This window comes from Lipotes vexillifer, unplaced genomic scaffold (genome assembly GCF_000442215.2).
Source record: "Lipotes vexillifer unplaced genomic scaffold, Lipotes_vexillifer_v1.1 scaffold1783, whole genome shotgun sequence".
Lineage (NCBI taxonomy): Eukaryota > Metazoa > Chordata > Mammalia > Artiodactyla > Lipotidae > Lipotes > Lipotes vexillifer.
The window spans coordinates 939,659-956,786 of NW_006777435.1; the positions used below are offsets into that span (position 1 = coordinate 939,659).

The 17,128-nt window shown below is 64.9% G+C and overlaps 1 protein-coding gene across 1 annotated transcript in view; it reads left to right on the forward strand.

Annotated features, from left to right (window-relative positions):
* The window catches only part of CABIN1 (calcineurin binding protein 1), a 94,262-nt gene that overhangs the window by 72,761 nt on the left and 4,373 nt on the right, over positions 1 to 17,128 (forward strand). Inside the window, exons 31-35 of the mRNA XM_007451057.1 lie at positions 9,319 to 9,482; positions 10,363 to 10,459; positions 11,220 to 11,894; positions 12,853 to 12,927; positions 15,388 to 15,670. Of these exons, the coding sequence (XP_007451119.1) occupies positions 9,319 to 9,482; positions 10,363 to 10,459; positions 11,220 to 11,894; positions 12,853 to 12,927; positions 15,388 to 15,670 (1,294 nt within the window). The remainder of the gene's footprint in view (positions 1 to 9,318; positions 9,483 to 10,362; positions 10,460 to 11,219; positions 11,895 to 12,852; positions 12,928 to 15,387; positions 15,671 to 17,128) is intronic.

Here is a 17,128-nt window from a genome sequence, read left to right on the forward strand (position 1 = left end):
CAGAGCCCCTGAGCTCCCCTCGCCCACCATGGCCTCCCGCTGCTGTGACAGCAAGACCCTGAGGCCCGGGCTGCCCCCACCCGCCGCTTCCAAGCTGTGTGGGAGGCCTCCTGCACGCAGGGGCCTGTTTCCAGAGAACTACCCATTCCACACACACCGTTTCTTTCTGGCCCAGATGTGATGCCCACACACATCTTCAGCCTCCCTGGGTCTGACTCGACCTGTGCAGGGCATGAGCGTCCCATGTCTGCTCTAGACCTGGGGACAGCTTGGGGGAGTGTCCCCACCTCTTCTGGAGCCGGCCAGGCCTGGGGATGGCTCTCAGCCATACTAGAGACTTCCTGCTGTGTGACTCTGAACCTGTCCCCACGTGTGGGTGTCATGACGACATGAGTGTGGACAGTGAACAGCTGTTGTGACTTGAGGACATGCGGCGGGAGCACGCCTCGCCTGAGACCCAGCCCAGTGGGCATAGCCTCAAGGTGGCCTGTCTCCCTGCAGCTGTGTGGCCTCTGGGAGCCCAGGGCCAGACAGAGAGTCCAGATCCTCCAGGGAGTGTGTGCCACTGCCTCTGCGCCCCCCGGAGGGAGGGCAGGCAGGGAGTGCACAGCCCCCTGGCCGAAGGTTGGCCTTGGGCCGACTGGATTGGGGGCACGTGGCAAGCCTGGGAAAGCTGATGGGCAGGAGCCAGCTGGGGCAGGACAGGTGGAAACTATCTGGCTTGGGGAGATGTCACCAGGACAAGTGTCACCAGGATAGGGACCTGGTGGATCTGAGGCATCTGGGTGTTTGGGGAGGGAGGAAAGAGCCAGGCCCTCGTGGTGCTGAGGTGGGGGAGGGATGGTGGGGAGGCCAGTGCCTGGCCTGGGGGCTGTGCCTTTGCTCGGCCTGTTCTCAGCTGGGGCAGGAGAAGCAACCAGGAGCTGGTGGATAATTCCAGGGCGGCCGGCTCCACAGGAAGCCAGAGAGCAAGGTGCTGTGTGCTCGCTGGGGCTGTGGGTGCCGGGGGCATCCCTTCTGAACCCACTCCTTTCAGAAGGGGCACAGTCCCGCTCCTGGCACCCGCAGGCCTCTGCAGGGCTGCCACATGCCGAGGCTGAGGGGCTCCTGAGGCTGCCTGGCTTCTGCCCAGCCCCACCCCTCCCCCCCAGTGTCTTCTGCTCCTGGGGCCTCACAGCCAACTGGAAAATGAGCCCCCTCCCAGCTGGAAAGCCCCCTGGGGGATGCCGTGATGCCCCTGTCCTGCCCTCCCCGCTGAGGATGGGCCTGGGAGAGTCTTCACTCCAGCTCCCACTGCCCCACTGGGCCAGCAAGGACATCCCCCACTCACCCACTCCTCTGCCCTGCACTGGGCCCTCGGGGCACAACTCCAGCGGCTCCGCGCACAGAGCTGCCCCGTACAGGGCGAGGACAGCCCCAACCCGGCGCGTTGCTGGCCCCTGTCGCCCTGCCTTCCGCACTCCTGGCCGCCCCTACCCGGCTCGGCCTGGGATGCTAGGTCCCACAGCCTCCCGCGGTGAGGGCTGTGGCCCCCGTACCCTCAACGGCCCGGCCCGGCCCGGAACCCGCGAGTGTTTGCCGGCAAAGTCAGCCGTGCCGCTGGGCCCGCTTCCAGGCCGAACAGCGAGCGAGCGCCCGCGCCCCGTCCGGCCCCGCCGCCCCGCCCCGGCCCGCCGAGCCAGCGAGCGAGCGAGCCTCCGCGCCATGGCCCGGCGCCCGCCCTAGCTCCCTGCACAGATGCCACGGCGGAGCCGGCGGGGAGGAACTTGCCCGGGGCGGGGGCCTCTGCGCTCTCCCGAGCTTTGGCTCAGTCCTCCGGGCCGGCTCGCGCGGCCGCCCCCCGCCTGGCCCCCGGCCTGCCCGGCGCAGCAGGAAGCCCGCGGGCCGCGGTTTCCCGGGCGCCGCGGCAGAGGAAGTCGGCAGGCGGCGGGGTCGCGGCGCCCCCTGCCCCTGTCCGGGTCCCCGCACAGCGTCAGGTGGGCGGCGGGCGGACCGGGGCGGGGGGGCCCCGGGGGGAGAAGCCCGCCCGCGAGCCTGGGGCGAGCCCAGCCGACCCGCCGGGGACGCAAGTGGGCGCGCGGGGGTGTGCGCTGCGCCGGCCCCGCGAAAGCGAAAGCCGCTAGCTCGCCGACCCAGCAACTTCGCGGCGGGCGACGCGGACCGGGAGCTGCGCGGGCCACTACCGGGGATGGTGAGCCGGCCGGCGGGTGGGCAGCGGCACCCCGCGCGGTGCTTCCCCGGCTATAAATAGCTGCCGTGCGGGGGTGGGAAGATGGTGCCGGGGCTTGGCGAGCGCCTGGCCTACTCCAGGCCCCGGGCTGGGCCGGGACCCTGCCCCGCCGCAGAGTGGGCGGGAGGGGGCGGAGGGGCGGGCTGCCTCCGCGCTCTTAGTTGTTTGTCATTTCTGCTTCTCCCCGGAGGGGGAGGGGACGGACGGCCTGGCAGTTCTGGGGATCCCGTGTGCGACATCTCATTTGGCAGAAGAGGCTGCAAACGGGCGGGCACCGGCCGCAGGCAAATTGTAGGCTTCCCCAGCCCTTGCCTGCGCTGGGGACTCATTACCTGTGGATGGCGCGGGGAATCCCTTTCCCTTCGCAGCCCAGCTTGGACGGCTCCTGGGGGCAGGGCCAAGGCGCCCCTGGCGGCCTCTGTGCAACCCTGCGGCCAGAGAGGTGGCTCTGATGGTTTTGCAGAGGAGGCTGCAGGGCTTCCTGCCCCCAGGCGTGTTCAACCCCGCCCGCTCCTGGCGCGCCCTTAACCGAAGGCCTGGAGCAGGATGGTGGCTCCGATTGCTGTGGGAGGTGCAGGGCCCTTAGCTCTGCAGGGCATCAGGAAGATGGGGAGCTGGCAACCTGGAAACGCAATCCTGGCCCCGAAGGCCTCAGGACTCCACCAGGGCTGTTCCTGGAGGCGATGGAGCCATCTGGGTCGGCGGTGGGAGAGGTGATGCCCTGCTGGCCTGCCTGTCTGTGATGTTCACTCTACTTGGGGGCAGGCAGGGCGGAGCGGGAAGAGCTGGGTAGGCTGAGTTCTGCTGCCAGCTCATCTCCCTGTTGGCTGTGTGCTCTGGAACTAGTCTCTCCGGGGGAGCTGTAAGTGGGGTCATGTGTGGGAGAAGCTGGGAAGGTGCCCTGTGAGTACTGTCGGCCCCAGGGACTCATGGGCACCAGATGCAGCCCTGCACAGCCCTCTCCACCCTTCTCTGAGTGGTCTCGCTGCTTGGGAGGTTTGCGTGGGCTTACAACAGGTGTCTCCCCAAGACTGTGGAGGGCACCGGTATTCTCCCCAGGGCTGCTCTTGACCTCAAGGCCTCACAGTCAAGATACCGACACTTTCTTTGCTTGGCTCGGGGTTGGGCTGCGGCACCGAGGCTGTCCTGGAAACAAAGTTTTTATGCTTCTCTGGGAAAAAAGGCTCCTAAGCTCCTACCCTGACACCACTTCTTGCTGAGGGGCTCCCTCTCACCCTCCTGCTCCTACAGCCCCCAGCCCACTGCTCCTCGGAGTGGGATGCCAGCAGGCTCTCCTGGCCTCGCCTGCTCGGAGCCCTGAGTCACTGCTGCACCCATGCCAAGGGGGTGGGCTGCAGGAATCCCTCTGCCAGGGAGGCGGGCTCTCCCTGGGGTGCTCACAGCATTGTGTTCTCTGTGAACAGGGATGTTGGGCTGAGCGGCCGTGCGAGGCCTTGCTCACCTGTCATGCTGTGGGCGTGGGACAGGTGGGGGCTGGGAGGGCCTAGGCAGGTGGGACGCTCTCCGCATCTTAGATCAGGAGCCCAGGCACGGCCTCCAGGACAGCACCCGCTGCTGCATGCCCACCATTGTCCCCTCTGTGGGGAGGGGTCCAGCCTGAGGAGAGGGAGAAAAGCTCTGTGGGGAAGGCTGTTCAGCCAACATTCTTCCTAATGATCCTGAAGACTCCGCCCCAAATGTCACCCAGGAGGGGACCGAGTGAGTTAGGGTACACCTGCAGGGTGACTGGGGTCCTTTTAAGTGATGGGGAGTTTTTGATGGTGCAGGAAAATAAGCGTGCTCCATTACTGAGTTAAAAATTAAGGTGAAAGAATTCACGCCCCTCTGTACCTTCTGCTCAGGACACTTGGGTCACAAGGTCGACTCTAGGGGGCTGCCCATTTCCCCTCACTTGGCAGGGGCTCCCCTCCCTCTTCCTCCGGTTCCTGCTCCTTTCTGGCTTCCTCCCTGGCTTTTCCTGTACAACCCCCTCCCCAAAGTCCATGCTCTCTTAGCCCCTTTTTTCTTATTCCAGTCTCTCGTCTGTCCCCTCGCCCTGGATGGCAGCCATCTGTGTCTGCCTATCCCACCAGCATGGACCCCTTTGGGGGTGTGCCTGACCCATCCATGTGATCCCCTAGTCCCTGGGATGCACTTGGCTTTCTGTGCAGTTGCCAGGCTGAGCTGCCCTGGGGGACCCAGGGGCCTCCCCAGCACCTGCGGGGGCTCCATCTGGGGCACAGACTCCCCCAGGCTTGACCAGGCTTTGGCTCAGGTGCAGCGCTGGCAACTCCCTCAGAGCCGCCCAAGAGCTGCACCAAGGTTGTGGGGACTTGGGACCAGGGTTTGTGGTCTTGGCCGGGAACATTCCTTTTGTGGAAGGTGTGCAGGCCTGCCTGTTGGCCCCCCAGAAGGCCAGCTCTGTTCAGGGGGTGGAGGGGCCAGTAAGCTAGAGAGACTCAGCCCCTCCTGCCTGCCCACCGGCAGCAGCTCAGAGTCTGGGGGTGCCACGTGGCAGGATTCAGGCCCTCGGGACTGGCTGCTGCCCCCAAGAGCTAGGTCGGCCCTTGACACCACCCTGTGGCAGCCCTTGCTCAGGCTGGGCTGGGCCTGGGAAGGCACCAAGCAGACACAGGCCCTTCTGGGTTGCCTGCCCAGCCGCCTGCTTCTACCTCTTCCCGCCCTCCGGCCTGCTGCAGGTCCCCTAGCCCTTCCCTCCTCTCTTCCTACGTGAGGCTCCAAGGCGCAGCTGCTTCTCGGCCTTTCCGGGTGCTCCTAGCTGTCGTTACTTTCTCCTCTGTCCTCCTGTTTGAGCCACAGCTGGTGCCCCGGCTGGGCATGACCCCAGTGGCAGCACAGTGGGGAAGGGGCCACATCTGAGTCCCGTGGGTGGGGCAGCAGGGGACAGCGGAAGGAGCCTGGGATTCCGGGAAGACTCCCACAACAGGGCCCCAGGGACCTGATCACGAAGGCTCTGAGGCCCTCAGGGTGCTAGGGAGGGTGCTGGCTCCCCCGTCCCTCTGAGAGCAGGGCTTCCAAGGCCCCGGCTGAAGACTGAAGTGACTTGGTGTCACTGTCTAATTCTCTGCACCCCCATTTCTACGTCTGTAAGTCACAGGTCACGTTGCTGACTTCTTGTTTCTTTGTGAGCCTTCAGGGAGGGCGCAGAGAGTTGGGGACAAAGGGGTCTGGCCCCTGTGTCCTGGTCCCACCCCAGCGTCACTGGGCAGCCTTGAGCGGGGTTGATTACACACACGGACTGTCCTTGCTGGTGTGGGCATAGGACGAATCTGAGTCTCCACCCAGCCCCCACGGCCTGAGCCTCATCCCCTCCCAGACAAGCCTGGCACCAGGGCTGAGTGTGGCTCGGATGGAGTGGAGCCCGACTGGGCCGTGCCTCTCTCGGCCTTCTTTCCTGCCCTGGCATTTCCCGGCCCCTTGTTTTCCTGGGGAGCCTTTGCCTGGGCCCTTGGACTGGAGGAGCCTTGACTGAAAGGTGGGGCCCGTGAAGGTGACACATGGGGCTGGGAGCCCTGGAACGACCCTGAAGTATGCCGTGGAGAATGGCCCGAGTGGTGGCCCAGCAGAGGGTGGTTGGGTTTGCCGTGCGAACCAGAACTGTGTCTGGATCTCTGCCCTCCGTCTGCCAGGCTCAGAGTTGGCGCCGGCTTGGATGAAGAGACTGTGCCGGCAGCCCTCCTGGGGTGCAGGGAGCCAGGGCTCCTTCTGGCCCACACTGAGGCGGTTAGGGAGGTGTGGACTGGCCGGCCAATCATGAATCTGGGGGGAAAAGAGCCCCTGCCCCTCCAGGAAGAAGCTGTCCTAAGACCACAATGTGCTGGAGACAGCGTGAGCCATGGGCCTGAGCACGCCCTTGGCCTGGCAGCCAGGAGCAGTGCTCCATGCCAGTGGGGCCATCTGCTGTCCGTCCCTTCCCTGGGGCACCACCTGCCGAGGCTGCGGTGACCAGAGGCCAAAACCTCATGGCCCTCCTGCCCAGGCTCTGGCCTCGCCTTGCTTCACAGCCCCCCTTGTAAGTGGATGGCACGTTTGATGGTACCCCACCATGCCACTGACCCAGCCTCAGCTCCCTCGGGGACGTCTTTTAGGGTCCCCAAGTAGGGCAACCCACCCCAGCTCCCAGGACCCCTGGCCTGCCCCGCTGTGGGGCTCAGCTGCTGCAGCTCGGTTTCCTCAAGAGCAGCAGGAGGATGCCCGGCTCTTGGGGCTGCAGGGAGGGTTTGGTAACTGGTATTAAGCACTCGGCCCAGAGTCTGGGGCTCCATGCATTAGTCAGGTGGTTGCAGTCTGTCTCGGTGACCTCATCTGTCAGCCAGGAGCCCAGAGCTGTTCTGATGGGCTGCAGGGTCGGCTGGGACACTCCAGATGAGCCTCTTGGCACACGGGTGAGCTCTGAGCACAGTCCTGGCATTTCTGAGTGCTCTGAGGCTGCCGCTGCGCCCCCTGTACCACCCGCGGCTCTCCAAGCAGGCAGCATCCCTGCCAGGATGGAGTGCCTGCCGCCTGGGAGAGGGGAGTCTGGGCGAGGGCACAGTGAGGAGGGGGCCTGAGTCGTGGCCCCCCAGCCCTGCCTGGCACCAGAGCTGCCTCCCTCCCTTGAGGCACCCTGTCCCGGACTCTCCTTGTGGGCTGCCTGCTGCGTGGCTCCTACTCTCTGGGATCCTGCTTTGGCCTGTCCTTCAGGCCCCCCAGCGCAGCCAGTCTTCCTCTCACGCACTGCTGCCCTCGTTCTTCTCGGTCCCAGTGCACTCCCTGCCCTCCCTGGGGCCTGCACACGTGCCCTCTGGGTGGGTGCATGGGGGCCTCTGCTGCTGAACTCGTGTGTGAAGGGATTCAAACTGGACCTGTCCTGGTGGCTGTGTCCTGGCTGCCCGAGGAGGGCCTGCTCAGCACAGTGGCTGAGGCGGGAGGAGCCCCATGCCTCCGGGCTGGCTGCTGTCCAGCAGTGTGGCTGGGGGCGGGCTGCCCCTTGCTGGCCCAGGCTTCCCACCTACACAGCGAGCAGGTTCAGCCAGCTGTCTGCCTGGAAACGTCCGTGATCGTGATGCACCAGACCGTCAGTGCCGGGCGGGGAGAGCAGTCCCAGAGGGTGAGACGGGCAGCGGGTACTGCCTCCGTGTGACAGGGCAGGTGGCAGGCAGACCCCTCTCAGTGTCACCCGGAAATTGTTTTCATTGAGGCATTGCCTGGCAATTCCCAGTGGGCTGGCAGTGGCGGGAGGCTAGCCCACTGTGGCAGGGGAAGGCGGGGGACACCGCGCCGCTGAGTTTCTCAGCGTGTGCCTCGGCTCGTTTTGGCACCCCCACCCTGAGGGAAAAAAAAAAAAACAGGTAAATGCCTTGTGTCACCGCCCCTTGCAGGCTGTGGTGGGGACCACGGTGATGTCTGAAGTGCCTTGGTGGGGCGGGCCCTTCCTTGGTCTTATACTGCTGGGCCTGGCACCCTCCTGGCCACTGCCATCACACCTGGGGGCAGGGTACCTGGGCCACTCTGGCTGTCCCTCGTCCTCTCCAGTGGCAGCTTTCCCCGAACTGCTGCAGAAGCCACGCCCGCCCAGTAGGAGATGCAGCATTGATGTTAGTGCCACAGGAGAGGGTGGCCTCGGGCCCCCGGTTTTGTCTGGACGGGGGCCCAGCCTGCCCGGGCGGGCCCTCCGTGTCCACTGTGAGCCCAGGGACCCGGCGTGCAGGCTGCGGGGACTCAGCCCTGACGGTTTCAAGCTCCTCTCTCTTTTTTCTTTTTTTTATACATTTATTTATTTATTGGCCGCGATGGGTCTTTGTTGCTGTGCACGGGCTTTCTCTAGTTGGGGCGAGCTGGGGCTACTATTCGTTGTAGCGCATGGGCTTCTCGTTGCAGTGGCTTCTCTTGTTGTGGAGCATGGGCTATAGAGTGCAGGCTCTGTAGTTGTGGCACACGGGCTTAGTTGCTCCGCAGCATGTGGATCTTCTTGGACCAGGGCTCGAACCCGTGTCCCCTGCATTGGCAGCAGATTCTTAACCACTGCACCACCAGGGAAGCCCTCAAGCTCCTCTCTTGCCCAAATGGCTCAGGCCTGGAGGGGCTCTGGCTTCCTTCCCAGGGCTGCTGGAGCAGGGAGGGTGCCGTGGACCGTCCTCCAGCTCCCACGGGAATAGGGCCCTGAGAGGGGCTCCGCCTGGACACCCTGCCATGGGCCCCACATTGGAGAGGCGGCGGTGCTCACGGCTCTGTCCTTCCTGGGCAGCAGTTTCTCCAGAAGTCAGTTGCAGGGACCCATCTGGGAACCTGCCCCGGAGATATGGCTCAGAGGTGTGAGCTTCTGTTCACTTGTCATTCTCTCCCTCAGCCATCCTGGGCTTCACCTCACCTTGACTGGGTCTGAGCGGGTGTCAGACCCCATGCTGGTGGGGGGGCACCGCAGGGAACCAGACCTTGGGGCTGGTGATAGGCAGGGTGCCGGGTGCAGCAGTGGGCTAAGCACGGCCGGGGGGGAGATGGCAGTGGGGCTCCCCAGAGCCAGTCCTGCCCCCGCTCAGCCGTCAGACAGTGGAGTTAGCCAGCCGGGAAGTGGGGAGGGGATCCCAGCCAGAGCAAAGTGCTGGCAAAAGTGTGTTGAGGGAACCCGGCATCTTGGGAGCTGCTGGTCATTTTCAGCAGGCCTGTGAGTCTCTGGCCACTGCTGGAGGGAGAGCCGTGGGTGGGGCCCAGGCCTGGGCCTGTCTGGCCAGCACAGCTGCTGTGGTATGGCGGCACCTTTTGACCCTCGGCCTCATGAGTTCCTAGAGTTTCCCTCTAGGAACAGGTCCCATGCTAAGTCAGCACCTGTGCAGGAGACGCGTAGGCCCTGGCTTCTCCCAGTCCTGCCATTTGACCAGGCGCAACCCGTTTGCTTCCCGTGGGAGCCGATCAAGTAAACGGAGGCCGTGCAGCCTTTCAGAAGAGGAGGGTGCAGAACTATGCACGCGTCCTTGCCCCCCATCTGTGGGAGGAAGCAGGTGGGGGGCCGTACTCCCGTCCCCTTGGGCCCCAGGGCAGGCTCTGGTCGCAGCGGCCCTCCTCTCATGCCCGCCGCGTCCATCCCGCAGGGCATCTGGCGGATCCCCGTGGACGAGATCGACCGGCCGGGCAGCTTTGCCTGGCACATTGACCGCTCCATTGTGCTGCTGCTCAAGGTGCTGGCCCAGCTCCGGGACCACTGCACCCTGCTGAAGGTCTCCTCCATGCTGCAGCGGACCCCGGACCAGGGCAAGTGAGTGCAGCCGCCCGGCCGGCCGCCCCAGTCCAGCGTGCGGTCAGCCCTGCGGCGGCAGCTGACACTGCTGTGGCTCAGAGCACAAGCACGTGCTGCCTGGAGCCCCTCGGCCCCGTCTGCCTGGGCCGCCCACACGAGCGGGAGCCCAGCCCAGCCCTTCTCCTCAAGGCCCTCTCTGTCCCGCTGTCTGGAAACCAAACACCAGCGCCCCTGCCCCAGACTCCCTGGGGCAAGCACGGGCTCTCCCCACTGGGTTTGGTTTCCCCAATGAGACTGGACAAGCCAGCCCTTCTGCTTCCCCCAGCTCGGGGCGCCTGGGGATGCTGTCAGCTCGTGGGGACAACAGGTGTCCAAATGACAGCCAGGGTCCCCAGGTGAAGGCCAGTAATAGTGGGCCGAGCCACAGGGGGCCTGGGCCTCAGAGGTAACCAGAGACCTCTTGGGACAGATAGGCCTGAGGGACAGCTGCCACTTGCAGTGGTTGGTGTGGGGGGGGTCCCAGGAGATATGCAGTTCAGACGTGGCGTGGCCCGGCTGCAAGGCCTCCTGCTGCCAGCACCATGCCTCACCTCTTCATGGTCTCACTCACCTATGCCGTGCCAGGGGCTAGGGTGGGGGCTTCAGCAGGGGCCTGGAGCTCCCTGGATATGGGCTTGTGGGAGAGAAGCCGGGTGCCCCCAAGCTCACTGAGCCTGGCCTGCCCCGCCCCACCCCTGGGGCTCACAGCCCAGCTCAGGGGGGCCCAGGACACAGTGCCAGGCAAGGAGGAGGAGGCTCGGGGAGCACTTCTGGGGAGCAGAGCCCAGGCGGGTGGGGCTCGGAGGGGCGCGGGCCGCCATCCAGCTCTGATGCTCTGGCCACCCCCGCATGCCTGCAGGAAGTATCTGCGAGATGCCGACCGCCAGGTCCTGGCTCAGCGGGCCTTCGTCCTCACTGTGAAGGTGCTGGAGGACACACTGAGTGAGCTCTCGGAGGTACACCCCGCCCACCCTGGGCAGGTCCCCACACCCCCACCTGTGGGCAGTACTCACCTGCCTCCCCAGGTGGGAAGGTCAGTTCAAAGAGGAACTCACAATCACCTCGTGTGAGGCCCTGACGCGCTTGGCTAAAGTGAGCTCGTGGTTGGTGAGGAAGGTGGTGAGGCTCCTGAGGCAGCCCCGCCCGGCAGGACCAGCCCAGGAGACAGCAGCTCTCACAGTGGAGCAGATGGCGAAGCCAGTGGCCCCGCACCCTCACCCGCCAGCCCCCAGGAGCTGGTGCACACACGGTCCCTTTTCACAGCTGGGTACCCTGAGGGCCCAGAGGCCGGTCACCAGCCTAGCAGGCGGGGCCGCTGGGAGGCAGGGCCATCTGGCTACGATGCCCCCCTGCCCAGCAGAACTGGCTGGGCCCTGGTGCAGGGGCTCAGGGTGGACTCGGCTCTGCAGTGAGCACACTTGGTGGCCCTGGCAGGTCACTTCCCCGCGAGGCGCCCGCACAGAGAGAAGCCGTTTGGTGAGGGCCAGCTGGTCCTCAAGAGCAGAGCCATCTCCAAGGCCTCATCGGCCCCCGTCAAGGCCGGAGCTTCAGAGTCGGGAGGGCCTTCCCAGGCAGCTCTCCAGGCCCAGCCCTGGCCAGCAGGCAGATGGGCAGAGCCTGAGTGGCCTTGGTGGGTGGGCAAACCTGGCACCCAAGTGTGCTTTCTTGTGGCAGAAACACCAGACACACTGAGTCTTACCATTGGTTTCCTCACAGGGGTCAGAACGCCCAGGGCCCAAGGCCTGTGGCTTCCCTGGAGCCAGGATGACCACCGACGTCTCCCACAAGGCCAGTCCTGAGGATGGCCAGGAAGGCCTCCCGCACCCCAAGAAGGCTCCTCTGGCTGATGGCTCAGGGCCAGGGGCCGAGCCAGGGGGCAAAGCAGGCCCCCACAACCACCGGCCTGTGGCTGTGGACGCAGGAGATGGTGCAGACCAGGGCGGGGAGCGGAAGGACAATGAGAGCCCCCGGGCAGGCCCCACAGAGCCCATGGACACGGGGGAGCCTGCCACCCGTGGCTCGGACTCGGAGCGGGCACCACCCCTGCAGCCAGGCCGCCCCCCAAGAGACTGGGGCCCCGAGAGCCGGCCAGCTGAGCTGTCCCTGGAGGAGCTGAGCATCAGCGCCCGGCAGCAGCCCAGCCCGCCCACACCGGCCCCACCAGCCGCCACCGCTGCCCCGGCCGCCACCCCTGGACCCAGGACAGGCAGCCACCCCGAGGAGGCACCTCCACGGCCCAGCCGCAAGAGGAAGCTCCTGGAGGACACAGAGTCCGGCAAGACCCTTCTGCTGGACGCCTACCGAGTGTGGCAGCAGGGCCAGAAGGGCGTGGCCTATGACCTGGGCCGCATCGAGAGGATCATGTCCGAGACCTACATGCTCATCAAGCAGGTGGGTGGCCTTGGGGCGGGCCTGGCGGCACTGTTCCCAAGCATGATCACTGCCAGGCCACCTGGGGTGGGCTTTCAGAGTCATTCCTAGTCACCTCTGAGGTTTTCTACTGTGAGCACGAGACAGGTTCAGATATGTTAAAATTTTATTTGTCCACTAAACGTTAGTAAAGCTCGGGAAACATATACCAAAAAGCAAGAGGAAAACAACATGCTTTTAAATGTTTATGTTCACCCATAAAGGAAAGGAAGCCACTTTGCAGAAATCTTGTCAAGTCTGGCACAGGGAGCCGGGGCCCCCGAGTAGGGGGCTGCAGTGGAGGGGCCCTTCTTATTCTGTTTCTTTTAAAAAAAACTCCATTAGGCACACGTTTTTTTCTCTATTTAGAGAAAAATAAGTTCTTTCCACAGGAAGAACCCTGCACTGTGACTGGCTCATACAGGGTGACCATCTTGATACACTGTTTTCCTTTTAACTTGTGTTAATTTGCACTGCAGCTTGTGAGTGTGTCTGTCTTATCACCACCTCACAAGCATCCAGCAGTAACTTTTTTTGTTGCTGATAAACTAGAAAAAAAGCCCTGCATTCCCTGCTGGTGAGGGTGGGCCCTTTCGCCACTCCAGGCTGGCTGTCTCCCTCATGCCCTGCCTGCTGCTCATCCAGGGCGACCCCCAGGCCTCTCCGGCCTCATTGCCCACTTGAGGGGCAGGTTCTGGCCCAGAGTCCACCATCCTCAGCCCCCGAGGATGAAATAGCACAGCCACAGACGTGAACGTGGCTTGGCCATCTGGGCCCAGAGCAGTGCCCCTGGCGGATGGGCCTGGGAGACAGGGCTGGGGTCCTGGGGGGAGCAGCAGTGGGAGGGCTTATCCTGGGAGCTGTCCTCAGACACCAGGGGCTGGGGGAAGGCTGGCCACCGAGGCCCCTGCCCTCTGACCTTGGGCATCTCCTTGCTCAGGTGGACGAGGAGGCTGCCCTGGAGCAGGCCGTGAAGTTCTGTCAGGTCCACCTTGGGGCCGCCGCCCAGAGACAGGTAAGCGTGACCCTGCCTGTGCCAGCCTCGTCGTGCAGAGCCCGCCCCGGGCTGGAGGCTGGTCAGGTGGGCCCAGGGGAGATGGGCAGCTGAGCCTCAGGCCCTGAAGGAGCCCCTGACAGCCCGCCTGGGGGTGCACCAGACCCCAGCTCTGACTGGGCGTGTGACACGAAGGTCTCCTCACCCCCGCACCTTTTCTCTAAACAGGGAGGATGTTCCCTACTTAGTCGACTTCAACTGGAAAGGTCACTCCTCTGCACAGAGGTGGAACTGGGATACAGGGCTGATAGGAGCAGGGTGGGCGGGGGTCCTGGTGTTTGTCCAGCATCGTGTTTTGGGAAGACTCCCTGCTGTTGGGTGGAGAGGGTGGACTGGGGCAGGGGCCAGGTCAGGTGAGCCACAGGTGGGGATGATGCCGGGCCAGGTCACTAGGTCAAAGGGCAGGTATGTGCCATTTGGGTAGGTGTGGCCTCTTTGTCCCCAGGGGTGGCCTGACTGCCCTGCCCCAGCAGCAGGCCCGGCCTTCCCAGTCATCACTCTTCCTTGGGCCCCCTGGGGAAAGGTGTCATGAGGGAGTCCAGAGGCAGGTGCTCAGGGCAGTGGGCGTCCAGCTGCAGCCGGGGAGTCGTGTCCTAGTCCCTCAGCGGCTGGCTGCCCCTCGGTGTCCAGATGGGTTTTTTCTCAGTGGAGTGGGGCATCGGGCCACTACCCCACCTGGGTTCTGGGTCCGAGGAAGCCCAGGGGTTCAACCTTCACCAAGTGGGCTGTGGGCCACACAGGTGGGCCAGACCCCAAGCTGAGGGCAGGAATCCCTGGAGACAGGTGTCCCCCTGCTGGCAGTCCCCACCGCCCTGCTATTGCCAAGGCAGCAGAGTTCACAGTGCAGCCACCTTGTCACAACCTCTGCTCTGTGGGACAGAAATGACTGCCCAGTGCCCCAGAGCAGGGTCGGGGCCAGGGGTCCCCCTCCTGCCTCCTCCACCAACCCAGATTGGGGCAGGTGGGCAGTGATCACTCCAGAGAAAGGAGGGCTGTTTCTGATGCAGACTTTTAAGGTGCTTGAAATGATAGAACCACACAGGAAACCCCCAGACAGCTTCCCCCTTAACTGGTCTCTGGTCTGAGGTGAAAGGGGGTGCTGAGCTGGCAGGAGCCAAGGGCAAGGAGGGGACATGGGGAGATGGAGGCCCACGGAGGACCAGCACCCAGCTGGGACCTGGCCTGTCAGAGGAGCCTGGGAAGCGACCTCAGGGATGACAACCATGTCAGTCACAGCTGTCTTGGGCCCGCCTCTGGCCAGCGCTGCGGGGGAGGCGGCCGTGGCCCTGGGAGCCACTGCTGCCACCCATTTTGTGTCCATTTTGCTGGAGGCATTTCCGAGTTGCCACGCAGCCCGGCACACGCCAGGAGGGTGCTTGGGACATAATTAGAGGCTGAGTGCCATCACCCGTGGCTCCCGCAGGACAGGGACACAGCACCCCCTTCCCCATGTGTCTGCCCACGACAGACAGGTCCTGCCTGTCCTGCCCACCCTCCCACTGGAGGTCTGGACTCATCCCAGACACTCACTGCACAGCAGAGTCGCCGGGTTGACCGCACCCCGTGAAGCTGGGGATGGGGCGTGCTCCCAGCAGGCGTGAGGCTCCCACACTTGCAGCCCCGGGCAGGGGTCCCCACGGCCCTGGTGTGGGCTGGCTCCAAGTATGGTGGGCCTGGGGCTGGTGGCCTGCAGGCTGGGGTGTGGCTCAGGCACTGGGGTGCAGCCCTCAGCTCTGCTGCCAGAGGCCGCGCGGGGCCCCTGCCCCACCTCGCAGCTGCTCTCAGGGAGCCGTGGCCGTCACACCGCCTGGGGAGTGGGCTTCAGGTGCAAAGTGGAAAAGGCCTAGCGGCAGAGGGAACTGTGTGCACAAAGCCGGGGAGGCCCCGAAGGGCCCGGCTCCCTGAGAACCGACGGCCTGTGGTGGGGGAACCATGGGGCAGCCGAGGCCAGGCTGCCGGCAGGGGCCACGCTTGGGGCCGCCTCGGGTGCTGTGGCTTTGGGGCTGCACAAAGCCCAGGAGCTGACTCTTGTGGTGTCATCCCGGTTGTCTCAGGACCCCTCCACCAGTGGCCTTGGGAAGTCACTCTCCAAGACTGACTTCCCATACTGCAGTCCCCCCTTGGGGGCCACTAACCTGTGCCCCGGGTCATGGCTGGCATGTTCCTCCCAGGCTGGCACCCAGGAGTGGGAGGGTGAAGATCCCGGCCAGCCTGATGCCCCTCCACTGAGACCCTGCCAGCGTGGCCTGGAAGTTCTCCTAGGGAGGGACTCTGGGCCCCCAGCGGTGTCCCGCGTTGGCAGAGTGGGGCTCCCTGCTAGCATCGGGGCCCAGAGCGGGGCACCATGACAGGTGTCCTGGGGGACAGCGTGGACTCAGGCCTGCCCAGCTGGCCTCCCTCACCTCCCCTTTGTCCTCCCAGGCTGCAGGGGACACTCCCGCCACCCCAAGGCACCCTAAGGACAGCCGAGAGCAGTTCTTCCCTACAGCTGTGGCCCCTGCAGCCCCCGACCCCGCGCCGACGGACACCCCGCAGCGGCCCAGCGATAGCCACACTAAGCCTCGTCCTGCGCAGGCTGCTGCCCCGGCTGTTGTCACCTGCCCTCCCTCGGCGTCAGGCTCTACCCCAGACCCGTCCAGAGATCCCGGGCCCCCACGGCCACACAGGCCCGAGGCCACCCCCAGCATGTCCTCTTTGGGCCCAGGTGAGTCCCATCCCCTTCACCTGGTGGTGAGGCCCGGCTGGGCCAGAGCAGGGCCCAGACCCCGTTGCCAGCCAGCGGCAAGTCCTGCTCATTGCATGGAGAGTGTGGGCGCCTCCAACCTAGTGATCCCCGAGAAGCTGTCTCCACCCCACCCCACCCTCACGGCACCCACCTCACCATGTTTCTCCTCCCACGAGGATTCAGGAGTGGGGAGGGGTTCCTGACCCCAGTGCACACGAGACCTCTCAGGCCTGTGAGCAGTCCTGGGTGCCTGCTGGGCTGTGGGGCAGACCTGCCCAGCCCCCTGCGCCCCCGGGGCGAGGCAGACGGAAGCCGGCCAGGCTGAGGCGGGGACTGCGGAAGGATGGGGCTGGGGGCTCTGTCGGCAGGAGGGAGCCCCAGTTCCTTCCAAATCTAGATGCCGCTGGGAATGGGAACGGCAGCCCACGGGCAGGGGCAGCCAGCAGACCAGGGAGGGCAGACGCTTCAGGACAAACACACACACGCACACACACCCTGCACCTCTCCCTCCCTGCTCCGCGGACCCGGGGCCGGGCTCCCACCTGCCCACACATCCCTGCTCGTCCCCGAAGGCCAGGCTCACCTGTCCACCAGGAGCCATCGACATGGAGGGCCACAGCTGGGGTGCTACTGTCCGCCATGCAGGCTTGGCCATGTCATTTCCTGACCCATCTGAACAAGGGGACAGTCAGCCCTAGCAGGAGTGCCCGGCCGGAGCCAGACCTGGAAGCCCGGTTAGCCGTGACCAGGAGTGCTGCTCCCACAGGCTGCTCTGCCCAGATGGAGGCTGAGGGCCCAGGCCCCCAACCTCGCGGGTCCCTAGTTTGCTCTGAAGGTGGGGAAGTGCAGGGACCCTCTACCCAGCCAGTCACAGCGGTGCTGGCCACGGCCTGAGACAGTCACCTCCCCTGAGGTAGCCCCTGCAGCCGAGTGTTTAGGGAGGAGCCTCTGAGGCCAAAGGGCCACCGGTGTGGTTCCACCCAGTGGCCTGGGCGTCCCCTCCTCTCTGCTGTCCCATGTGTCTCGGTGTCCACACCCAGCAGAGCAACGGTGGCAGACAGTGAGCACGGTCCTACAGGCGGGTTTTGTTGGGGGTGACTTCACAGGGTGGCGGCAATGACCATCCACGGCCCGGGGAAGCCACTCACTCCACGAAGACCTGGCTGCTGTCCCTTGGCCTGTTGCCACCCCTGCCTGACTCCTGCCCCAGAGGATCAGAACTTCGGGGGCGTCAGGCCATCAGCTGGTCCCCTGGGCGCTCTCAGGTTGTTAGTGGCCTCAGGTTCTCACCAGCTATTGGCTGGAGACCTCAGTTCCTCCACTGTGCGTCCCCCAAGAGGGGCCCTGACACTACCCATCGCTGCCCCCGTCTGCTCACCTCCCTGTTTCCTTGGGTGTCTGCCCGCCACAGGCCAGGACTTGATTTACTGCTTACCG